Below are 26,592 nucleotides of genomic sequence, written 5' to 3' on the forward strand. Positions count from 1 at the left end.
AATGATAGTGATTGGAGTGGATGTCCAAATGATCACAAGTCCACTGACGCTTTCTGTATTTATCTCGATCGCAGTCTAATTTCCTAGCACACTAAGAAGCAACCAACCATTGCTAAATCCTCTACATAGCATGAATATAAAGCAGTTGCAAATGCAACTATCGAACTATTATAGCTGCGATCCCTACTACAGGACCTCGAGTACCCACTACATCGTCTGTTACTTTTTGGTGTGACAATGCCAGTGCTATCTATCTTACTATTAATCTGGATGTAATCTGGTGTTCCATGCTCGAACAAAATACATTGAACTTGACTATCATTTCGTTCGTGAACAAGTCCAATCAGATACAATTGAAATCCGCTTCATTTCAACTGATGATCAAGTAGCTGACATACTAACCAAGCCGCTTCTGACATCTCGTTTCCAACGACTTTGTCAACGTCTCAGTCTATCGTCTCGGCATCGGCTTAAAGGGGTGTTAATAATATCTAATTATCTATCAATATGATTAATATTATTAAATTACCCATTCAAACCCTTTTTACCCAGTCAAATAACTAATCAAATTGTTAGGGATTTCAAACTTCAAATTAAGATATTCTAGGAACCGTTACAAACTCTGTATATATACTCATCATTTTATTGAAATTTCAATTGGGATAAAATTGATTTCGATTGGAAATATTAGAATAAAATTTTATCATTCCTTATGTTAGAGTTAAATCTACGACGATAGGAGAATTTCGACCGAATCCATAAATTATAAAAAGATTTTGTTAAATTCTCCAAACAGGCCATTAGAAGAAAGCCCAGAAAACATTATACAGTGTTAAGTCCAATACTTGTCTCCACAATCCTCGGCCCAGTTCAGTGCGAACTTCAACCCAACTTCCTTGTTGCTGCGCAAATCGTCTCTTGCTTGCTCTCTCTCACGCATTTTATCAAACACTTGATTGATGAAAATGGAAAGATCTGCAACAAATTTGAGGCAGAAATTGTTATCCAATTTATCCGAAACTTCGCAATTTCAAAATCGGAATTGAAATCTTTGTTCTGGTAGCAATCTTCTGTGATTGATGGATTTCCCCTCTCCTCTTTTAACCCTTGGAAATTTTCCGCAGTTTCTCTGCTCACCTCACTTGTTTTCTAGCCAAGTTTCCTTTCTCTCTATCCAAACACCCCGTAATAAGAAAACCAAACTCGTTCCGAAAGCTCTAAAAGAATGGCGCGAGTATGAGGATGCTGTGAAGCGTAAGGACCTTGCTAGAGCTCTCAGGTTCTTGAAATCCGTAGAAACCGCTAATTCAGCTGAGAAAGTTAGTGACTCTCTGTCGGATGAGTCGCCACAGCGTGGAATCTCTGATTTAGGGTTCTATGATGGGTCGCTAAGGGATTGGGAGGTCTTAGATACTTGTTTGAATGCTGATGATATGAGGCTTGTAGGCAGTGCTTATGGATTCCTCAAGAATAGAGGTCTTTTACCCAATTTTGGAAAATTCAGCAATATTAGTAAGTTCACTAATTTAGTATGATAATTCATGTGAATTGTTATAAATTTTATGCAAAGTTTGTTTTGGTTTCTAGTTTTTTTGGTTCCATTTGATGATATAGTTCTGAATTTGTAACATCATTGAACTAAGTCTTAATGTTTGATAAAATGCTATGTTGCAAAGAAACGAAAACTGAAATGGAATGGGATGTACTGGACACCGGGAAAGCTTGGGGCGGCTCGGTGCACTACGATTCCCTGCCAAGCAAGGGTTGGGGGAGGTGTCCCACCACAGGGTGTATTGGGGGCAAGCCTTCCCCTGCCAATTTTTTTTGGCAAGAGGCTGCTCCCTGAGACTCCAACCCATGACCTCTCAGTGACACGACAACAACCTGTAAGGCTCGCCAAGGACACCTGGAAACCTTATTTCTAAATAAAATATAGCTAGTTAATGGAAACGGAAACTGACACGAAATGCAGAAATGCTAATGAAGAGAGTTTCGCTGCAACATTGATAAAACGTTACCCTGACTCGTACTAGGTGGAAACAGGGAAGTGCTTATGAACTATGTTACATGGAAACTGATAAGCAGAAAGGGACACAGAGAAACGATATTTGTAAAAAACATAGGAAATGGAAATGTGGTAAAACGTGTAAATAATAAAATACAAGGGTATATTTATAAATTTTTCAGATTATAAGGATTCATGCTTAAATTTGTATATAAATATACATTAAAAGAAATTATGTACAAATCATGTAAAAGAGGGAAAAAAAGGGGACTTTAATGATCTAGAAAATGTTAGGGATTTGCTAAACATGTGATTAGCATTGATCTACTTCTGAATACACATTACATCCTAGGAAATGAAAAACGAGTTTCCAATTTTTTGAAATTACAGAAATGTGACCCGAAATGTTTCGTGCAAGTTTCCGAAATGGCATATTTACTGCCTTTATCTCATGGAAATGGCATTAAATCTCTGGATCAACCTCCTGCCTTCCTGTCTTTGACCCCATATATTTTAAATAGAGGAGCACCAAGCCCTTACTTGTTTATTCCATGTATTTTTTTCCTTCTGCAGTTCTGGAGGGGCCAAGAGATGTTACACCAACTGTTTTCAAGTCATCAACAGGTTTAGAAGGTGCATATTTTAAAATACTTTCACCGTGTCTTTCATATTCATGGCTCATGCTTGTCTAATTGTGTCACTTCAAAGCATGTTATGTTCAGATATGTAATTCCTTTCATGATTAAGTGTGAATCCGTATAATATAATACATATGTTTATCTGTTTCATTATCCAGTGTCTAAATTCTCTCCGAAGAAGTGGGGTGTTTCAGGACCTTCAAGTTTTGCAATGGTTGCTTTTCTAGGTGGAGCGTCTTTTCTCCTCTCTCAAGGGATTGATATCAGACCTAACCTTGCAGCCATATTAGGATTGGCCTTTCTAGACTCTATTTTCCTTGGTGGTACTTGCTTAGCTCAAATCTCAAGTTACTGGCCTCCATACAGACGTCGGATTTTAGTTCACGAGGCTGGTCATCTGCTGGTAGGTATGTAACGAATGAAATAGCTTCTTAGCTGCAACTAGATAAGGATAACAGAGTCAAATGTAGGAATTATTCAGCTTTATGAGATTCTTCAACAATCAGCATTGTGAAATTCTTTTTGCAGCTTATCTTATGGGCTGCCCGATTCGCGGTGTGATTTTAGATCCAATTGTTGCAATGCAAATGGGCATTCAAGGCCAGGTACTCCTAAAAAATTTGTTTTCTCTGTTTTTCCTGGAGCTAATATCTTTAGTTAGGTAATTGTTAATACTTAGATCTAATAGATTTTTAATACTTATGTTCTCTCTTTATATTCATGTTTATTTGCGCAAATTGCTGGAGTTCAAAGAGCCCTTTCAGTTGCAACTCTGCTCCTTTCATAATTGTTGAACTTAAAGGAGAACCTAGATTATGAAGTCAATTAGAATTCCTAGTCATAAACTGGAGCATGGGGCCCTAGGCAGAGAATGAGAGAATGGGACTATTAGCAGCTCTATATTATTGTGGGATAAGGTACAAATTTAGCCCATGGATATTGCGGAAGAACAGATTTAGCCTCTATACAAAACATTGCAAACTTAAGCCTAATGTATAATTTCAAACCTCATTAATGAAATATGAGCTTTTTCATGTGTAGTTTCATGTTCCGGCTACCCTTCAACCTGAACCAAAAGGCTTGAAATTTCACATCTTATGTTAATGACAAAAACTCTTATCCTGTTAGTAAAGCTTGAAATTGTACTGCCTAGTAAATGTTGGGCTTAAGATTGTACTATTTTGCACGTGAATGCTAAATCTGCTCTCCCCGATTAAATATAGATCTAAATTTGAACTTATACCAATTATTGTTAAGAGAGAAGTTATGAAATAAATTTGAATCCCCCTTTGTAGTATTGTTAGAGAGGTGGTGATTGGAAAAAAGAGAATGTATGCTATTGTTGTCGACTTTTGATTTCATTTTATCAAATTGTATTCTTATTTTTTCATAGATGATTACTCAGATATAAGATAATAATTATTTATATGGATAATTTATAGCAATTGAGATCTCAATAATTAATTGAAATAAATTTGATATTTTATAAAAAAAAATAGATTGGATGGAAATTGTACTATGGTCTCGGTCCAATATATCTTAACAATGAAAAGATGACAATTGCATAACTTTATTATTTAAACCAGTCATTTCTCTCAATGAGGTGGTATACATCTCATTTTCATTGGTCGGGTCCATTTCATCAGTCCCCACCACATTCTTGAATTAGAGGCCCCTAAATTGGAGGCCCTAGGCCGGCCCCATGAACTGGAGATAGTTTTGGTACAGTGACAAGTAGCTTCTGGATCAGCTGTCTGTTTACATTTATTTTCTTTTCAGTTGGAATTTACTTCCCTTGCCGATAAGTTCATGTCACTTTACTCTGTAGTTCCCTTATAATAATTGAAAGTCACAACAACAACAACAAAGCCTTAGTCCCGAAATGATTCGGGGTCGGCTAACATGAACCGTCATACAGAACCATGAAATCAAGTCGTGTCAGCGACATAAATTCTCTCCCTCCACTCCATTCTATCCACTGTCATATTTTCCTCAATCCCCAATAAACTCATCCCACTTTCAATCACCCTCTTCCAAGTTTGCTTAGGCCTTCCCTTACCCCTCACTATTGCATCCCTTTGCCACTTTTCAGTCCTTCTAACCGGTGCATCAAGCACTCGTCGTCTTACATGGCCAAACCACCTTAGTCGATTTTCCCTCATTTTATTCTCAATAGATGTAACCAATAACTGAAAGTCACGATACATGCAATATATATATATTTTTTTTTTTGCTGTTTAGTTGAAATAAAAGATCACATTTTTGTGTTCATTTTTTTCTTCTTTTTCTTGCATATTTTCAGATTGACCCATTTGCAAATCCCCCCAATGATCATTGCTGCATTCTTATTAGCATCCTACTATCTTATGATAAAAATTCTGCATTTCGTAACTGGCAATAGAACCTCATAATTATCTATTCTTGTAGGCAGGAACTCAGTTTTGGGATGAAAAGATGAGTACCGAGCTTGCTGAAGGACGATTGAGTGGCACTACCTTTGACAGGTAGGCGTCACCGTTAGAGGCTTGTTTGTATATGTTCTTTATGTTTTGACGAGAAGAAAGAATTGTTTCTATGATTCCCATTTGCAGCTATTTTTTCCGGCTACATGTTTTAAATCATTCAAATCAGATGCTTAATGTGACTTTGTTGCAAAAACTGAACATTGCATTTTAAGCTCACTTTCCTCAAAAAGTTATACAATAGATAGTTAGCTACTTATTATGAGTGAATCTGTTATTATTCCAGCATCGTGTGATGTCTAGGTACTGCACCGTGCTTTTTGCCGGAATTGCTGCCGAAGCTCTTGTCTATGGTGAGGCAGAGGGTGGAGAAAATGATGAAAATTTGTTTAAAAGCATCTCTGTTCTTTTACAACCTCCATTATCCATAGCCCAGGTACGTGTTCTTCTTTCGGAAACAGTGCTTCGTTTACCTTTTTAATTGCTATAACTTTACTCTCTTTCTTTTGTCACTATTTTGTGTAGATGTCAAATCAAGCAAGATGGTCAGTTCTGCAATCTTACAACTTACTGAAGTGGCAGAAGCAGGCTCATCGTGCTGCTGTTAAAGCTCTTGAACGTGGTAGCAGTTTAAGCGTCGTAATTAGGGAAATTGAGGAAGCTATGTCTTCTAGATGACAAAGAAAATGGTGTTTTCTCTCTCCTTGATTCTTAGAAGGTAAACCCTTTTCTTTTTTATCGTTTTTTTAGTGTTGATGCGGAAATCGGAAGGAATTTTTAGGGTTATTGACACATTTGTGGTCATTTTCCAAACATTTTTCCCATTTATGGTGGTGGATTTCAAAGTATTCTGAGTTAGTGGTAGTTTTGGCTCGGTGCACCGGTTAGAAAGACGGACATGTTGGATGTAGAATTTTTATATTTAGACCAATATCAGTCCGCCTGTCGCCTGTTGCACACATCCAAGGAATGACAAAAACCTCGGCAAGCTAGAGAAAAGCCAAAGAATCAAATTTCACAATTGTTTGGATTAGAATCTAAGCCAAACAATTGTGAAATATTCGTCTGCCTGTTTGATAGGCGGACACATATTGGTCCATCTGATATAAGAATTCCTTATCCGCCTTACTAACCTGCGGGGCAAGCCAAAATTGCCACAAAAGCTGATGTAAGGAGGAGGTTCGAACCTAGAACCACATGGTTATGAAGGAGTCCTTAACTACCATTTAGACCAACTGTGTACACTTAATTTTGTGTTATACAATCACGTCCTATATTATAGGTACTAACTTAATTATCTTGGGGGGTTGTTCAGGACTGAACCACTATTCCTCAAGGATGGTGCGAAGGCCGGGGGGTCCAGCCCCTCCCCTCGTAAAGTTGTCCAAGAAAAGCATAACAATTACTTAATAAGCTTGGATGAATACCTCATTAATCAAATAACACGAAATTCATGTCTGTTTGGTTGTTCCTTTTGTAAACTTTTTTTGTTGTTTTACTCAGTAGATATATAGTGTTTGTTTAGGATTAAGAAACAATGGATGATAGCTATTTTAGAAGGAAAAGCAACGGGATAAGATTTAAAAATACCTTCAATTTTACTTCTAATGTTAGTAAGTTGGGTCAATTTCAGACATCATTGTAAAACACAACGATTTTGTTCCTTATTTTGCACCAGTTGCATAGCAATTAGTTCTAACAAAATTTACATTTTTTTTGTGATTTAATAATAGAACTAGATACACGGGGGGTTGTTAATTTGTTTGCATTAATTTTGTATGTATGGAAACTATATTCGGATTACATTATTTTGAATGGTGCCTTCTATGCTTACTTTGTTTTTGACAAAGTAAGCTTTACTTTGTTTTTTCTACCATTGGATGAGCTTACTTTGTCAAAGTTCATCACCAAAAAAACAAAGTAAGCATAGTCTAATCCTATTTTGAATATATAAATTAAAAACAATAATCAAATGCCGGTAATTTAAAATGAAGTAATGAAATTGATTGGACTAAATTATTCACTCTATATTATTAAAAACGTTTGTTGAAAATTTTATAATTATATACTTTCTTCTTCTCATTCCAACGTACAACTATTTCCTTATTGTTGTGTTTTGTGTTGTGAAGGTTTATCAATATAAAATTATTTATTTAAATTTAGGGAAAAAGTAAAAAAAAAAAAAAAAAAAAAAAAAAAAACAAACCTTGTAGGTAGAAGAATGTGATATTTTCTTTTGAAAAAAAATGTGTTTTATATAATTAGTAATTTATTGTAGTGTTCACTTAGATTTTGATTTGGTCATTTATCGGTAATTTAACATTAACACTCACTCATTAGATATTTAGGGGTGTTTGGTTGTTACTTTTCATACTTTTATTTGCCTTTTCACTTTAAAAGGAATGGTTTTAAGTGTTTGGTTCTTGTTTGTCTTTTACACTTGAAAAATAGTATTTTACAAAAACAAGGAATTTCTGGTTTTTTTTTTTTTTGAAAAAACAGTTTTTTCAAACGGCAAACAGCAACAATAAACAGTAGGTAAAACAAACGGGCTCTTAGTTTCCAGCTATGTTGAACAGACACTTTTAGTTAGTAACGTTTCTGTGTTTCGTGTCTATGTCCATGCCATTTTTATTTATAGGTTATTTTATGAAGGTTATGTTTTAGAAATAACGTTTTCTATATACATTTTTGTATCCATGTTTGTTTCCGTATTTGTTCAACGTAGGATTTTAGAGAGTCCAAAGAAGGACGCAGCTAGAACAAAGGTAATTCAATTTGTAAAGTCTTTATTTGAATTGAATGAATGGGAATCCAATCCAATGGAACAAATCCTCTCAAAACCCAAGATCTAAGCACAATAAATTAATAATAATTGAAATTTCCAATAAAAAAACAACATAAATTTATATAATTATATTTTTAGGGTGTTGTTAAACCCAGTCCCATTTTCCCATCCCTAGTCCCGTGAAAGGACGAAATTACCCTTTCATAGGTTTTGGGGTAGAAAATTCACTTTTTTTTCCCTCTCTCGATGCAAGGGCGTATGGGCATCACGCCTCACCACATGGTGGGGCGTGTGAAGATCACGCCTTCCCGTGTGGCCGGGCGTGATAGCCCTACGCCTCACCGAGTGGTCGGACGTATGAGTATCACGCCCGACCACTCGGTGAGGCGTAGGGCTATCACGCCCGGCCACACGGGAAGGCGTGATCTTCACACGTCCGTGTATCGAGAGAGCAAAAAATTGTGTTATGTATCCCGTAAAATTGTGTTATGTATCCCGTATATATGCCGTTAAACCCGTAAATAGTCCGTTAAATGTACTTAACAAAAAAATTTAAAAACATAAAAATTAAAATAAACATAAACATTTATAAACGTAATATATACAACAAAAAGTGTTCAAATATATGAGTATCTAGTTCGCCCGACGCCACGCATCCATCTCCCTCTTAATGCGTGGAACATCCTCGTCAGATCGGTGGGTAGCCGCTAGTTGGGTGACACGCCACAACCAGCTAACCCACTGTAAAAAAAATGTATAAATAAATATTTAAAATTAAACACATATAAACCAATATAAAATAATAATATTAAAAAATAATAAACTTACCAATTCGCTGTTGGCGCGAGAATGTTGTACCGGTACAGCCTGTGGTGCATGAAGGAGATGAGGATGCGAATACTGCATATACCAACCCATATAAGCAGGATCACAGGCAGTGAGATCGTATCCGACTGGTCGGCATCTCCTCCGATCGATGCCTCGAGCCGATGGAAATCTCCGCCAGGTATCCTCAACTGTGACTAAGGAATGCGTGAGCTTGTACGATAACGACTTCCATGGTCGTACTGCTTTATCAGGTCTAATACGCTCAGCTGGGATAGGCTGAGTATATCCGACCTGTCGCAGCGCTCGGTCGGGCATAAACGGCTCGACGATGTCTCTACACCGTATCCAACCGGCGTAGGACACCCGAAGCCGATCATCATCAGCGACAGGACCATAAGGCAACCACGTCACCTGGAAAAAAGTAATACTCAATTATAAAAATAATATACTATAAATAATAATTAAATAAATTCTAGAATTTTATAAATTACCTCTGCCGCCGTCATTCGATCCAGCTGCCCCCGAAAGGTATCTAGTCGGGCGGTCGTCTTGCCTGGGACCCCGACCTCCCATCTCAGTGCACGGGCATGGTCAGCTGGGATCAGGTGAGCTCCTCTATGCGGCCGGAAAACCGAAAAATACTCATATATCCATGCCTGCAGTAGGGTCAAACATCTGCATATACCGGAGCAATCTCCTCTGCTCGCTATCCCCAGCTGCCGGTACAACATGGCTAATGTGGCAGACCCCCATGATAGTCCAGCTGCCCCGCTGACACCGCTGTAAACCTCATGAAGATGGGCCGGCCTAATCCTATCTCCACTCTTGTCAACAAACAGAGTGGATCCAAGCATAAGCCACATCCACGCCGCTGCCCGAGTAGCGTCATCCCTACCCTCACCCAGTAGCCTCTGTATAGCCGCAACAAATACACCTCCACCTGACCATAAACGACTAGTCGACAATAGAAGCTCAGCCTGACTCACCCCAAACATCATCATGCACATGGCATGAAGCGAGTCAACAGGGGGAGACTCGGACACCATCTGACCGTCGATCGGGATCCGAAGAATATGCCACACATCATGCAGCTGGATAGTCATCTCACCGAACGGCATGTGGAAGGAGTTCGTATCGGGCTGCCACCGCTCAACGAACGCAGTCAATAACGGAGTGTCGAGGTTCCTGAACATGGCACGTGGAAGGTGGGACAAACCAGTCCTCTCGATCATCTCCCTCAGCTGTAAAATGACACATAAAATTATAAAATTACAGAATGTTTTGTATGTTTATAGTTAAAAATACGAATTACAATAAATATTGACACACTATATTATGCTTACCTCGGGTGTCGCATCAGAAAACCACTGACACAAATCTTTGCATGCTGCTGATCTATTATAGCATGTCAGAAACGACCGAATCTCCCCTCCCAACATCCGTGAGGCAACATGTCCTAGAAAACTAGGAATCACGGAACCATCAACGGGACCACCAGCAACCGGTCCGGTAACTACCCAGCTCTCGTCCTCATTAGCTTTGGAACGTTTGCTTGTCCCTGATAATTATAAAAAATTATACAAAATTATACTAAATTATACTAGATTATACTAAATTATACTAAAAAATACTCAATTATACAAAATTATACTCAATTATACTAAAATTACACAAAATTATACTCAATTATACAAAACTATACTCAATTATACTAGATTATACTAAATTATACTAAATTATACTAGATTATACTAAAAATACTAGATTATACTAAATTATACTAAATTATACTAGATTATACTAAATTATACTAAAAATACTAGATTATACTAAATTATACTAAAAAATACTAAATTATACTGAAAAATACTCAATTATACTAGATTATACTAAAACATACTAGATTATACTATAAATACTAAATTATACTAAAAAATACTAAAAAATACTAAATTATACTAAAAAATACTCAATTATACTAGATTATACTAAATATACTAGATTATACTAAAAAATACTAAATTATACTAAATTATACTATAAATACTAAAAAATACCTGTACCCGCAAAACGACCTCCTACGCGCTGGGTCGGCTGTCTCCCCGGGGTCGGCTGCTCATCGCTCTCCTCAACCTCGGGATCATGTGCAATAGCGGACTGTCGCACTGCCCGGGCTGCCACATCGAGGTAGTCCTGCAAAGAATCGCTACCGGGCTCTCTGTCATCAAAATCAGTCGCCCCCTCTACGTCATGAATATCGGCCTGATCCGCAATCGGCCCTCTCCTCAACTGCTCCGTCGCAGCCCCTCTCCGCCTACGACCAGATATATCTATACCACGCAATCTCGTATGCCGTGGTGTATCATCCTCGTCCTCCATATCTAGACGACGAGCAGATGACGGGATGGATTTTCCACCCCTAGTAGGCCGCTCCGTCTACATAAAAAAATTATACTAAGTTAATAAAATTGTAAATATACTATAATTATAAAATTATAATAAATTATACTAAAGTTTTAATCAATTTATACCAAAATTATAAAATTACCCTAAATTAATAAAATTGTAAAAATCATGCTAATACTATACTAAAATTAAACTAAAATTAATAAAATGTTAAATAATATAAATTAAACTAAATTAATAAAATTTTAAATAATATAAAATTTAAAAACCCACGTGGGCGTAAGGGAATCACGCCCGAACCATTGGTCGGGCGTATGAGAATCACGCCCTACCAATGGTTCGGGCGTGATATCACCACGCCCTCCCTACGGTTCGGGCGTATGAGTATCACGCCCTACCGTTGGTGAGGGCGTATGGCAATCACGCCCTCACTATTGGTAGGGCGTGATTCTCATACGCCCGAACCGTAGGGAGGGCGTGATACTCATACGCCCGACCTGCGATTCCGGCGAATTCCAACAAAAACCAAACAGATTCGTTACGAGCTCGAATTCAACGAAATAAAGCGGTGAATCTTACCATTTTATCTTTTCCTTTACGTCTTCTCTCGCCATCCATGATTCGGTTCAATGTGTTGTCCGGATTTGAGCAAAAAACGTTTAGGGTTCTAGAGAGGTTTTGGAATTTTTGAAATTTAGTCCAAAGGGTATTTCGGTCAATTCTAGGGGCTAGAGGTGGGAATTAGTGGCTAGGTTTAGTAATCCACTATTTCTATTCATTTGGGTCTATGCATATGGGCCTCTCCCTTGCTCAAACTGATACTCCTTCCGTTTTTTATTATAGGGTAAAGTTCAAATAAAACCCCTGTGGTTTCACTAATTTTCAGATAAAGGACTATGGTTTACTTTTTGTCAAAACGAGGATTGAGGTTTCACACTTTTAATAATGCTATTAAAAGTATATTTAACGACCTGAAAATGAAAATTTTCAAGAATTAAAGTTGTTCAATGCCATATTTTCTATGGAACTACATTTTCGATTTTAGAAAATCATCTTTTTTGGAGCTTTCTCTTTCTAAACATTAACTTTCTCTCTCTTTACCAAATATCATCTAAATAATCTCGAAATAAAAAAGTTGAAGAATTAAAGTTGCTTAGAATATTGGTAGTTTTTAAAATATGTCATTTTTGAAGTCGTCAGTGGTGATTTTAATAATATCAATCGAAAAGGTCCTTATTTTGCTAAATTTGAAAACTTCAGTCCTCGTTTTGACAAAAAGTAAACCACAGTCCTTTATCTGAAAATTAGTGAAACCACATGGGTTTTATTTGAACTTTACCCTTTATTATATGACGTTCTAGATTTTTTAATTTGTTCATTTTTATGTCGTTTTATATTACTAATGCACTTTTTATAATATTTTTTTCAATTTTCCATTATTTATGGTAAGAGAGGGTTATAATCATTAATGCAAATAATCTTAATTAAATATTCAAAAAAGAGAATTTTACATAAAAAGTAGAGATTCAGAAGAAAAGTACTCAGGGTAAACTAGTCATTTTAATAATTTCATTAATATTGTATTAGTTTTGATAAAAAAAAAACTTAAACGACATATACAAAAGAACCATCGGAATATATCTTGCTCATACAAATCTAAAAACAGATTTCTGTCACTATCTTTCTATTTTAGTATACTTTTATCTCCGATGGGTTTTTTTGTATACTTATTCCATGCTCTTCTTGAAAACTAATTATGTTATTTGATGTCTTAGTTGGTCTTTTGGGTCTTGTTTGGATGGAGGTATTCTAAAGTAAAGTAAGGTAAGTGAAGTGAATGAAATAATTTGTTGTGTTTGGATAGAATGTAAGGTAAGTGATGGTTTAATAATGTAATTGTGTTTGGTTTGATGTAAAGTAAGGTAAGGTAAGTTATATGCAAAATTACTCTTATATCCAAACAATGTCTTATTTTAAAATAAAATATAGAGGGTAATTTTGGAAAAAAAAATTACTCTTATATCCAAACAATGTCTTATTTTAAAATAAAATATAGAGGGTAATTTTGGAAAAAAAAAATCTGTCACCTCCCTACCCTCCAATTTGGGGTGTAAAGAAAATCAGCCAAATTTCACCTCACCTACCCTCACTTACTATTACATTCAATTACACCTCGAAACAAACAAGATTAGCTACCCTCACTTACCCTCACTTACTTTAAAATACCTCCATCCAAACAAGCTGTTAGAGTTAAGTTACTGACTAAAATTTTGGTTTGAATAATGCGCAGCTACCCAAGGTCAACTGCAGTTTTAGTTTCGTTATTTTGGTCTTACTAACATCTGTTTTTCGATCTAATTACATGGCACGAGCTTACAGATGTGTTTATTGCTGTTTTTCATCGATTTGTACTAGTAAATTCAAAATTTGTTCTTACAAACCAGTTTTTATACACCCTACTATAATTTTCTAGCAAATGCTCTATTTCCAAATTATGTTTTGCAATTTGCAGCAAATAAGCCTATGCCGGAGTTTCCCACTCCTATGAGAATCTTTAGAGTGTCTAACATATCCCAATAGAGCAAATAAGCCTTTGGAGTCAATGGTCTTATTCTTTTTTACTGACTGAAATTATATTTTTAAACTTTAAAAATAGTAATAATTAAAATAAAAATCTTATAAAAATAATAATGGTTCAAATAATAATAAATAATAATAATTATAATAAATAATGATAAATTACTGAACTGAACTGAAATTACTGATACTGAAATTAAGTGATTAAGAACAGAGCCTCGGTCATCTAAATAAATTTTTGAAGTTTGTTTTAGTTCATTAACTAGTCAGAAAACTGACATTTGCTCTGTACTTTTCCAATGCCAAAATCATAGTTATTAAATCGAAATTCAATTCGTGACTCGAAATCATCATTTTATGAATTGGGATTCTTGAATCGAACCGAATTGTAATATTTAGATCAAATTCAAAATATTATAAAAAATAAAATATTAACCATATTTAACTTTAAATATTAGTCTAAAAATGCAATTTTATTATCAAAATAGAAATTATATCAAGTTATCAATCAAACACTTAAGTTAAAATTCAAATCTAATGCGACCCTAATAAAACTAACCTCAATTGAATGTCTTTTGTCAATTTGATATCTAATATATGTTGCTGCCTATGTTGCAGAGATACGGAAGCAGATACTTGGGAAACGTTATTTTTAAGAAAAATTAGATAGGAAACGGTGGAAAGGGAAAACGCTACTGAAAAAGAGTTTCCGTGCAACATAGGTTGCTGCACCTGCATTGTTGAGACTTGATGATGACTCTTAAACTTGTCACGTTTTGCCTATTGGCACCCTAAACTTTTAAAATAACCTATCACATATAGTTGGCTTTAAGAACCTATCACACACTTATAGTTGGCTTTAAAAACCTATCACACATCTATAGTTCGCTCATTCGGACCTCCTGCATACAAAATCGTTGATCTGCCATCTTTAATAGTTGAATAGCAAAAAAGAAAAGCTCGTAAGTTCGTTTTGTATACCGCCTCATCTGTCAAAGATGATAAATCAACGATTTTATGTGCAGGATGTCCGAATGAACCAACTATAGGTGTGTGATATATTTTTAAAACCAATTATAGGTGTATGATAGGGTTTTAAAGCCAACTATAAGTGTGTGATAAGTTATTTTAAAAGTTCAGGGTGTCAATAGGTAAAACTTGCTAAGTTTAAGAGTGTAAATATGCATTAAGCCTTTTTTAATTCATTTAAATTAAAAACCATTTTTGTGATGTAGTACATGAATCGACTGAATCGATGGACTGACCGATTCACCACTGATTCATGTCCGGTATGATTTTGAGTCATATCATAGATGCGACTCGAAATCATACAGAATAGCCTCGAATCGTACAAGTCGACTCGTTCGATTCTAGCAACAATGGTCAAATTTGACATTAATATTCTAAAATTTGACAACTAATTAATGGAGAAGATTTTTGGGTTAATTTAAAATTTTGACAATTCATCCATTGCTAACATGACATGCTCATATAACGATTATATATATATATATATTCTTTCTTCTATTCAACAAAGTGGTATCAGAACTTGGGTAAAGATATTAACTACTTTACACCTATTGATCTAAAACTAGGGCTGTTTAAAATTCTAACCAATCCAATCTAATCCAACACCCAAATATCTAGTTTATTGGTTTATTTATTATATTGGATTGGTTATAACCAAACCAATAGAAAAATTTCACATGGATAAAATAATTTAACTGGTTAATTAACCAATTCAAACTAAAAAAAGCCCAACATTTTTAAAATGCAGCTAAAACTCTTTTTCCTAACAATTACGAATCAACGTAAGCCCAAACTAAAAGGACCAAAACAATACTACGTAAAGTTATGGAATTCAAAATAATTTTTTATTTTGTATTTATTTAGTTACTCGATGTTTAATGGGTAAATTACACCTATGGCCACTTTAGAGGTGTGTATCGGTATAAAACCAAACCGAAAAAACCGAATACCGAAATGATCAAAATAATTCACACTGATACCGAACCAAATAATAGGTAAAACCGAATTAAAACCGAACTGAAATATGTTGTTCAGTTTGGTTTGAACTGAACAAGCCGGATTAAGTTAAAAATAAAAAATGACAAATAAAAATCACTATATTTTCTCATTAAATTTACCTCAACAACAACAAAAGTTGAAATACTTTCAAAATATATATATTGGGTTCTTATCTCAACAATAAAAAAAAAAATTAAACTTGTTGTCACACCCGACCCTAAACGACCCCAATCGGCATCGGGCGTGAAATAGAAAGATCATAATCAACACTTAGGAGTCTCCAATTTATCCCAATATCATAATATCATATTATACTACAATTGAAATACCAAAGTTCTAACCATAATTCTAACAATAAGCAGCCAACTTCCAAATCTTGATAATTTGAAATAATTTTGTGATCTTGGAGATTATTTGAGGAAGAGAATTTAGATTAGAGAATGTGAATTTCGAGGACGAAATTTCTTAAGGTGGGGAGAATTGTCACGTCCATGTCTAAATTCTTAGAATTTATACCTTGATAGTAATATATATTATAATTATTAGGCGTGTGATTTTTATTTGGTGCTATGGGAAAAGTTTGGAGTTAATTCTGATTTTATGTATAAATTAAAAGTTTAGAGTAATTTTTAAAAGATTATATAAAGATGGAGGATCAAACTGGATATTCTCCATATTTGGATATATATTTGACGAAGAGGTGCAGGATCATTATCTTTTCTTTTCTTTTCTTTTTATATTCCTTCCAAATTCATCAGTTTTCTCTGAACCGTTTCTCCACCGTTTCTTTGATTTACAGATATTCGACCGTCTGAATTTCGAAATTTAAAACATAGCATTCTTATCTATAGATCTAAGTCCTAACCGAAGAGTTTTTGAGTTTTGGAAACGTTTGGAGGGAAAACGTCTTAGACAGAATTTAGAGAAGAATCGATCGGGTCAATTAGTAGCCAAGGTAAGTAACTATCAACTATATTTTGAGTTATATATATATAATCAAAGAAGTTTCAGAAATTGGTATTTTAGGGTTATGCAGGAATTTTGTAAAATTGGGGTTTTTCATGCTTTTGCTTTTTATTGTGAAATTACGGTTCAAATGAAGCTATTGATTATGTTTCTATGTGAATTTCAGATTTTACTTGATTATGTTGGTTTAAGGTTTAATTTGGTTGATTTACATATATACATATATGTTTTTGGTTTCAATATATATCTATATTGAACAAAATGAATTTGATGATTTCTTACGAATTGTTTTTGGATTGAGAAATCTGTTGCGGTTACTGTTGTTATTATTTTGGATTGAAGTCCAAATATGATTTTTATGATACAAATGGGCTAATTGAAGCCAAATGATTTATGATTATGAAATAGTTTGCAATTTGATTGTGAAAGGAAATTTGAGCACGTTATGATTTAATGATTTTATATCCATCGAGAGTTATCTGGATCGGTGGTTTTATATTTGAAGACCATGTTCAGTGAGGGACATGGCCTGTGTACACAGTCTGAAGACCTATTGGGTATGACAGTGAAGTGTTGGGTAAGACCATATGGGATAGGCAATGTTAAGAAACGTCTCGACTATATATGTGGTTATGGATTGATACTTAAGGGGAGAAACTCGAGGATGGATACAATGGTTTAAGTTCATTTGGATTATGTTTTCGGTTATGATTGATTTTGATATAAGGTTTTACGTTTGATTAAATACGAGTTGGTTTGATAAAACACTTATTTGGTTACAATATTTTATAAGGTTTTGAACTCAAGAATGGATACAAGATTATATATATTTTTGGTTTTTGGTTTAATCCTTTGACTATATTATGAATTTAAGTTTTGAGTGGTTTTGATTAAATCCCTTTATAAATTTATATATGTAGTTATGTTAAGTAAAGTTGGTTTTTAAAGCTGATAGTTTCTTACTGAGATTTTTGTCTCACGTTTTTAAATGTTTTACTGTTTTTAGGTGAGAAAGTACAGGCGTTTAGGCGGGGTTTGGAAGTTGGCTGCTTATTGTGAGAATTATGGTTAGAACTTTGGTAGTTCAATTGTAATATAATGACGTTGGATAATTTGGAGACTCTTAAGTAATGATTATGATCTTTCTATTTCACGCCCGATGCCGATTGAGGTCGTCTAGGGTCGGGTGTGACACTTGTAAAATCAAAAATATATATATATATATATATATATATATATATGTGTGTGTGTGCGCGCGCGCGCGCGCGCGCGCCTTCTATGCTTACTTTGTTTTTGACAAAGTAAGCTTTACTTTGTTTTTTCTACCATTGGATGAGCTTACTTTATCAAACTTCATCACCATCCAATGGTGGAAAAAACAAAATAAGACTTACTTTGTCAAAAACAAAGTAAGCATAGCCTCAACCGAACTAAACCGAATACCGAAAAAGACTTAAAAACGGAACCGAATTGTAAAAAAATTGAACCCAAAAAACCGAATTCAATCGGTTCGGTTCGGTATGCGGTTTAAACCGCACCGATGCACACCCCTAGGCCACTTAACTTTGCTCATTTTGACAATGTGGCCCCTAAACTTTAAAACAAAACATAAAAATCATTCAGCTTCACATTTTTTTACATTATGGCCATTAAACTTCAATCAATACCTCAAAATAAAAAATTCGAAGGATTGATAATAATCTAATAAACTTTAATTCTTCAAAAATTTCGTTTTGAGACTATTTAAACGTTGTTTGGTTAGGAGAGAGAAAGCTACTTAAATGACGATTTTGGAAAATAAAAAGTGTGGTTTCATAGTAAATATCATTTTAAATAACTTTAAAGTTAAATGGTTATACCGTGAAAATGAGTAGAGTTCAGTGACCATGAGTGTAATTTACTCGATATTTAATTAGTGAATGATTAGATATTTAGCTATTGAAATATTTGATGTTTTTCGTATTTAATTAACAAGATATTTAATTTTATTGTAATTAATAGATTAATTAAATATCTAATTTGATATTTAAACACAATTATTGATATTTAATTTGAATTACTTTACAAGAATACTTTACATTAATTTATAAGAAAAAAATGCAAACGCTCTAGGAGCAAAATTTACCAGATTAGGAAGAAAAAAATATGAAAAATTAAATATAATAAAATTAAAATTGAAGACATTAAAAAATTAGATTTGATATTAATTGAAAATAAATAAATTAAATTACTTAATCTAATTAAAATAATATGTAATAGGGTTGGTGAAATTAATTTATGGATTAATGGTTAATAACCAATCCAAACCAAAACCAATCCAATCCAATTTTATAGAGTTTTTATGGATTGGATTGGTTATTTATAACCAATCCATGAATTCATTCCTTAATTGGATTGGGGTAGGGATCCTCTAGAGTTGCAAAGTCTCTAGAGTTGGTGGAGTTGTAATCTCAACCATTAATTGCAACATTAATGGATGAGATTTAATTGATAAATTTTAATATTTAATTAGTCATTTATTGATCAATCAAATCTCATCCATTCATTTTGTAATTAATGGTTGAGAGGCATATAACTCCAGAGGATTTCAACTCTAGAGGATCTCCACCCATTGGATTGGTTAGGTTTTTTTATCCAATAACTATTGGATTGATCCATGAACACCCCTAAATTAAACCATGTCAACAATTTTAACTTGAATCCTTGGTTAACATGTCATTCACATTCCAACCATCAAATGGTCTTCACACAATATTCAAAGTTTTCATCCAAGCAACCTGATCCGTTTGATTACTGTGTATCCAACGGGTCAGGTTGCTTGGATGAAAGCTTTGAATACTGTATGAATATCATCCAGGGGTTGGAATATGAAGAACACGTTAGCCAAGAATCCATGTAGAAATGGTTTAGTTTGAGATCAACATAACAAGAACGTAGAGTAACATAGACTAGTTAACACCTTTAGCCAAGCTCTGATATCACTTTGTTGTAAAGAAGGAAGAATACAAAATAAATAGTAGAGAAGACACGAAGAAACTATGTTCTTGTTAGTTGAGGTTGTGATATGAACTTGCAAAACAACATAAATATATAGTGTTAGGATTAAATAACTCTAAAATCCTAGCTATAAATTAACTTAAATACATAAATCAACTAGTAACTTAACCATCCAATAACTCACGTAACTTTAGCTTTTAATCTAAATTGTTATAAGTTTATTCATTAAACTAAAGATTAATTACAAATAACCAATGTTATTGGAACCGGACAGGACATCAAACCGGATTGATGATTGGATTACAAGTCACTTGGTCGGACCGGATGGCTCGGATTGATCGAACCGGATGACGTAATAAATAAATAAATAATATTTATATATATTAAATATATATAATTAATTTAAAATTATTTTTATATATTATATATATCCAAAATAAATTATAAACAACTTTTGGTTTGTTATTTTTTTTTGGTTAATTTTAGTCTTAAATATATAAAGAATAAATTAAGTTTAGAATAAATTGAAATATATCAACGTATTCTATGTCATAAGATCTTTTTAAAAGTATATTATAAACTCAAAACGGACAAATGATGAATGAGAAATTGATGCTAAAAGTGAACGACTTAAAATGGTTTGGAAGAAGATAAAACGAAATTAAGCATTCACATCCTATATAGGAAAGAAAGGAGAAACTTAACTAGTTTGTAAGTAAATGGGCTTTACAAGCCTTTAACCAATTACTAGGGAAAAGACTCTCTCACGCATAGGAGGGTGCAATCGATTAACGATCGGGTTAGGGGCGCACCCGCACGATGTGGGCGACGCGAATGCCGCACCGTAATAAGGTTCCATAACTTGGCCACTTTTGTTATTAATTTTTAATTCCATTGTTAGCAACCCTATACAGAGTCTAACCCAAAAAAATTCAGCCCACCTAACCACAAAAAATCAGCCCGCCAAATTTTTTCCTTTTGCCGGGACCATTGAAAAAACCGGACAGGCTCGGACCGGCTTCCTCGCCGGAACGGCCGGTCGGTCCGAGCCTGATAACATTGCAAATAACTAGTATGTGGTTTGGCCGATTTGCAGACTGGTATATGTGGTATTTTTTTTTTACAAAAGCAACCATCTAATTTGCAAAATTTTGCAAACGCAATTCTGTGGTTTACAAAAGTTTACATTTGAGTTATTTTTGTTAGAATTTAGTCGATAACGACCCCGAAATGAAAATTTTCAAGAGTTGAATGATATTTTAAAATTTGAAGTCATTTAGGTGTTGTTTTTTTATGAGAGAGAAATATAACGTTGAGAGAGAAAACTCAAAAAATGATGATTTTTAAAATTAAAAATATGGTTGCATAGTAAATATGATACTAAACAACTTTAATTCTTGAAAAATTTCATTTTGAGGTCGTTATCGGCCAAATTTGGCAAAGTAAAAAAACATATAAAATTTTACAACTATAGAACTGTGTTTCTAAAAAAAAAAAAACTCACAGGTACCGATCTACAAATCGGCCAAACCATAGAGTAGTTATTTATAATTAACCCTCAAACTAAATTTCTAACAAAAAAAACGGGTGCCTCTCCATCTGATTTTTTTGGTTCAAAAAAAAAAGTTCTTTATTGTGAGTTATTGATACTTAGGGGTAGATCTGTCTTCTCTCTCTCAGATCTGTTGTCATGGTGAAGAATTTTTATGAAGATGGAGAATTTTGAGATCTATCTCTTCTCTTTTAGATCTTTCTCTCTCTTTTAGATCTATCTTCTCTTTTTCAGATCTGTCTTCTCTCTCTCAGATCTGTTGTCATGGTGAAGAATTTTTATGAAGATGGAGAATTTTGAGATCTATCTTCTCTCTCTCAGATCTATTTCTCTCTTTTAGATCTTTTTTCTCTCTTTTAGATCTATCCTCTCTCTCTCAGATCTATTTCTCTCTTTTATATCTTTTTCTCTCTTTTAGATCTTTTTCTCTCTGTTAGATCTATCTCCTCTCTCTCTCTCTCTCTCTCGGCTAGGGTTCATGGTAAAGCGTGTTAGGGATAGATCTAGGGAGAGGGGGGCTGTGGCCGGCGAGGGGGGGTCGGATCTGGAGGGGATTTGCGGCAAGGAAGGGGGCGGTGGCCTGGTGGTTTGGGGCGAGAAGGGTGAGGCAAGTTTTGTTGGCGGCGAGCGTGCACCTGGTGTAGATCGGGGCGGGGCGCTTGGCGGGGTGGAGGCAGGGGAATCCAGGGGCGTCGGTAGGGATCTCGTGGGCATGGATGGTGCGTCAGCAGGGTTCTCGCGGGCGCCGCCCGTGCGACTGGGGACGGATCTTTGTGATCCACAGGCGGCAGATTCGACAAGGTTGTCGCGGCTGGGTGCGGATCAATGGGAGATACGGGCGGCTGGGTTTTCTGATGCCGGGGGTAAGGCTCCCCCAATCTCGAGGGGAGAAGTGGGGAGGGGGTGCCTAGCGCAGGGCTATGCGCCGATAGTGCCGGGCACTGCCCAGGCGCTGCCGGCTCCTCGGTCGGGCAGTGGGCTGGGGCTGTCGGCGCAGTGCCTTGCGCGGGATCCTCTCCTCCGGGCTGTGAGGGGCAGGCAGGGGCTACGACGGGGAGGCAGGCTGCCTCGGGTCTGGATGTTTCTAATAATTCGGGAAGGGTGGGTGTTGTAGGAGTAGCTCATGGGAAGACGGTCTCCCCCAGACCTAGGGTTCAGATGAGCGAGATTGGTAAAAACTCTTGGAAGGACACGGTCATGGGGGTGGCTGAGAAAGAGCCGGTTTTAGAGGAAGTTTTAATGGTGGGAGATTCTGATGATATGTTCTCGGATTCTGATGAGGAAGATAATGGCCAGGAGGATCCTCTCTGTCCGGTCATTAGACTTTCCGCTGCAGAGAAGCGTGAGCTTAGAGAGAAGTGGAAGGTGTCTTTGATTGTTACTGTCCTGGGTAAGCGAATTAGTTTTAACTATTTTGCCCAAAGAATACAAGCGCAGTGGGCAAGGAAAGGTAAAGTCAGTATTACTGACCTGGAAAATGACTACTATGTCATTAAATTTACTAGGGTTGAGGATTATAATTCGGTTATCAAGGGAGGCCCATATATCATTTCCAATCATGTTTTGGCCTTAAGGCCTTGGGTTCCTAATTTTAATCCTCACGACTGTTCGGTTAACAGGATCTTGACTTGGGTAAGATTCCCGGGCCTTCCCATTGAGTACTACAGTGAAAACTTTCTGAGTAAAATAGGATGTTTGGTTGGTAAGGTCCACCATGTGGACAAGACTACAATTGGGGCCATTAGGGGTAAGTTTGCTAGGGTATGTATAGATGTTGATCTGGCTAAACCTTTACTTTCTAAGTTCTGTGTTCAGGATAAAGTGTTCTTTATTGAGTATGAAGGTTTACATAACATCTGTTATGATTGTGGCATGTATGGTCATTCTCAGGAGGGTTGCCCTAAAAGGGAGAGGGTTGTTATAGAGAGGGTTGAGAGTAGTGTGCGGATTACTGGAGGGAACCAGGGGTATGAAGGGAACTTTGGTCCCTGGATGGTGGCAAAGAGGCCCGTTAGACGTAGGAATCAACCTGCAGTGGTTCACAATCGTCCTCCTGATATCAACACAAATTCTAAGTCCCTTTCTCCTAAAGCTACTGTTATTCCAAATGTCAAGGAGAAGCCTGTCCTCAAAGCTAGAAAGGAGGCTGGGGTTTCTTCAGTAGCCTTGCCTGGGTCCAGATTTGGGGCCCTGATGATTGAGGAAGTTCAAGAGTCAGACCAAGATGAGAATCATATGGATGAGAGTATTCCAAGATTTGAGTCTGTAGATCCAGTCGAGAAGGTGGTTGAATCTGTGAACCCGCTTTTTGTCTCTAAGGATGAAGCCCAGGGGGGGACCCTGACCCTTGCAGCTAGAAGGATGAAGAATTCAAATGAGGTTAGTATTCCTGTTCCTGGTATTTATCCTGGGATTGGGAAATCTATGGGAGTTAACAAAACTAATATGAAAAAGCTTAAAGGAAAACAAAAAAGTGGCCTTAACACTTTGGCGTTTCCAGATAAGAGGGGGCCCGGGGGTACCTCGGTAAGGCTCTCAGGAGCCCCTAGTAAATACCTAGCTTAGGGTAGGGGTGTGGTCAGTTGTCCTCCTTTCTATGGATTTGTTATTTTGGAATGTTAGGGGTGCGGCTAGCAAGGCTACCCGTATCCATATTAATGATCTTATTAAGCAGTTTAATCCATCTTGTTTTGCTCTTTTGGAAACTAAGATTAGTGGTGAGAAAGCAGATGAGGTGGTTAAGAAGTTTAAGAACTGGCACTGTGTTAGATCGGAGGCAACTGGCCGGGCTGGGGGGATTTGGCTTTTTTGGAGGCCAGATCGGATTCATTTTGATATTCTTAGCATGGATAAGCAGTTCATTCATTGTAAAGTGAGTATTTCCGGCAATACTCCCTTTTTTATTACCATTGTGTATGCTGACCCTATCTTGTCTAATCGAAAACGGCTCTGGGAGGTTCTCTATTCTATGAGTGTCAGCATTTCGGAGCCCTGGTTTGTGGCCGGTGACTTCAATGATATCGCCTTTATGAGTGATCAGAGAGGGGGATCCAATCATTATGTTAATCGATGTCTGCATCACAAGAATAGTATGGATTTATGTGGGCTTTCCGATCTGGGGGCTTCTGGTCATAAATTCACTTGGAAGCGTAATAATACTTTTGTTCGATTGGACAAAGTCTACGCTAATGTTTTAGCTCTAACTTCCTTCCCCGAGTGCTCTGTGTTGAACCTCCCGTTCCGTCATTCGGATCATTGTCCTATTTTGTTTAGACTTTTGAGAGGTAAGCATCCTAGGGGTAAGAGACCGTTTCGGTATCAGTTGGCTTGGGAGTCCCATCCTAAGTTTAAAGAGTTCGTTCATGAGAGTTGGAGACCTCATTCGTATGTACTGCAAGCTGCTGAAGGGTTCAGGAATAAGGTGCAGGGGTGGAATAGGAATGTGTTTGGGCATATTATCAGAAGGAAGAACAAGTTATTAAAGAGGATGGAGGGCATTCAACGCAGGTTGGAGGGGAGGTTTGATCATAGCCTTGAGGGCCTCCTCAGAACCCTTCAGAAGGAGCTGGAGGCTGTGCTTAGGTAGGAGGAGTTCCTTTGGTTCCAGAAGTCTCGGAAGTCCTGGATTAGAGATGGGGATCGTAATACCAAATACTTCCATCTCTCTACCCTGATCAGAAAGCAGAGAAATAGAATTGAGGCCATTAAGGATTCTAATGGTGATTGGGTTTATGAAGATGAGGTTATTCGGAACTTAGCCCTGGATTTCTACAGAGAGCTGTTCAAAGAGGAACCTGTTCTTTTGGAGAGGGCTCACTCTATTGCTACATTTCCTTTAATCAGTGAGGATTGTAGTCAAGAGGCCTTTCAACCTATTTCCCGAAAAGAGATTGACCAAGCTATCTTCAGCATTGGGGCTTCTAAAGCTCCTGGGATTGATGGTCTTCCGGCGGGCTTTTACCATAAGCATTGGGATGTAGTGAAGGAAGGCATCTATAATTTTGTCTTGGGGGTGTTCAGTGGTTCGAAGGATATTGAGCTGGTTAATAGAACCCTCCTGGTTCTGATTCCTAAGATTGATAAGCCTTCTTCCTTTTTGCATATGAGACCTATCAGTCTTTGTAATGTTCTTTACAAAACTGTTACAAAGATTATGGCTAATAGAATCCGTGGCATTCTTCCTGCGATCATTTGTCAGAATCAGGGTAGCTTTGTGCCTGGTAGACAAATGATGGATAATGTGGTGATCGCCCAAGAGATGGTCCACACGATGAAGATTAGGAAGGGGAGGAAAGGCATTGTGGCTCTGAAGCTGGATTTAGAGAAGGCCTATGATCGAATTAATTGGGATTTCTTGATGGAGAGCCTTGAGAGAGCTAGAATCCCGGACAGCTGGAGAAGTTTAATTAAGGTATGTATTTCTTCTCCTGTGTTTCAAGTTATGGTCAATGGGGATATGTCGGAGGAATTTTCCCCGGGCAGAGGAATCCGTCAGGGGGATCCTATGCGCCCTTTCCTTTTTGTTATTGCTATGGAGAGGCTCTCTCACCTGATTCAGGATGCGATTGATAATGGGAGTTTCCACCCTGTGGCGATCAACAGCTTCTGTCCCCAGGTGACTCACTTATTCTTTGCAGATGATGTCCTTATCTTTCTTGAGGGTAATGAGGAGCAGTTGAGAGTCATTATGGATATTCTGGATTGTTTTTGTTCGGCCTCTGGGCAGAAGCTTAATATCCAGAAATCTAGGATGATGTGCTCTAAGAATATGAATCAGAGAGTCTGTAAGAGATTAAGTGATCTCTCAGGTATTCCTCTTACTGATTCTCTTGGGAAGTATCTGGGCGTTCCCCTCCATAGTGAGCGCGTGTCTAAAGGCTCCTTCAAAGAGACTTTGGATAAAGCTAATTCGAAGTGTGCCACTTGGAAAGCCAAGACTCTGTCTCTCGCTGGCCGCCTCACGTTAATTCAATCTGTTAATTGTGCTGCTCCCAATCACATCATGCAGGCTTGTAAGCTTCCGGATCCTGTGCTTAATGATCTTGACAAGATTAACCGTAGGTTCCTGTGGGGGGAAGCTGCGGAGGGCAGGAAGATCCATCTTGTGCCTTGGAGTGAGGTTTGCCAGCCTAAAGATTCTGGGGGTCTGGGTATTAGGAAAGCAAATGACAATAATAAAGTTTTATTAATGAAACTCCTTTGGCGTATGTGGCAAAACCCCTCCTCTCTTTGGGTTCGCCTCCTTTGTGGTAAGTATCGGAAAGACAAAATCTTCGGGGGCCCGAAAGAGAGAGTTGCTAATTGTTCCTTCCTCTGGAAAGGACTTAGTGCTGTGTTTGATGAGT

The 26,592-nt window shown here is 36.6% G+C and overlaps 1 protein-coding gene across 3 annotated transcripts; it reads left to right on the forward strand.

Annotated features, from left to right (window-relative positions):
* The first annotated feature begins 884 nt into the window (after positions 1–884).
* Positions 885–17,851, forward strand: LOC136220948 (uncharacterized). 3 transcript variants are annotated; one of them, XR_010684772.1, is made up of 9 exons: positions 885–1,512; positions 2,579–2,638; positions 2,802–3,050; positions 3,172–3,248; positions 5,071–5,147; positions 5,409–5,541; positions 5,631–5,823; positions 16,532–16,687; positions 17,705–17,851. XR_010684772.1 is itself a non-coding variant. In XM_066008819.1 (8 exons), the coding sequence occupies exons 1-7, from the start codon at positions 1,080–1,082 to the stop codon at positions 5,781–5,783; spliced, it is 1,182 nt and encodes a 393-aa protein (XP_065864891.1). In that variant the 5' UTR covers positions 885–1,079; the 3' UTR covers positions 5,784–5,823; positions 17,705–17,846. The 3 variants fall into 3 exon arrangements, 2 of the variants coding, with proteins under 2 accessions (XP_065864891.1, XP_065864881.1); XM_066008819.1 differs by lacking the exon at positions 16,532–16,687 and having other exon boundaries at positions 17,705–17,846; XM_066008809.1 differs by lacking the exons at positions 16,532–16,687; positions 17,705–17,851 and adding an exon at positions 6,421–6,818 and having other exon boundaries at positions 886–1,512.
* The last annotated feature ends 8,741 nt before the right edge of the window (positions 17,852–26,592 follow it).

Source organism: Euphorbia lathyris, chromosome 1 (assembly GCF_963576675.1).
Source record: "Euphorbia lathyris chromosome 1, ddEupLath1.1, whole genome shotgun sequence".
In the NCBI taxonomy this organism is placed as follows: Eukaryota; Viridiplantae; Streptophyta; class Magnoliopsida; order Malpighiales; family Euphorbiaceae; genus Euphorbia; species Euphorbia lathyris.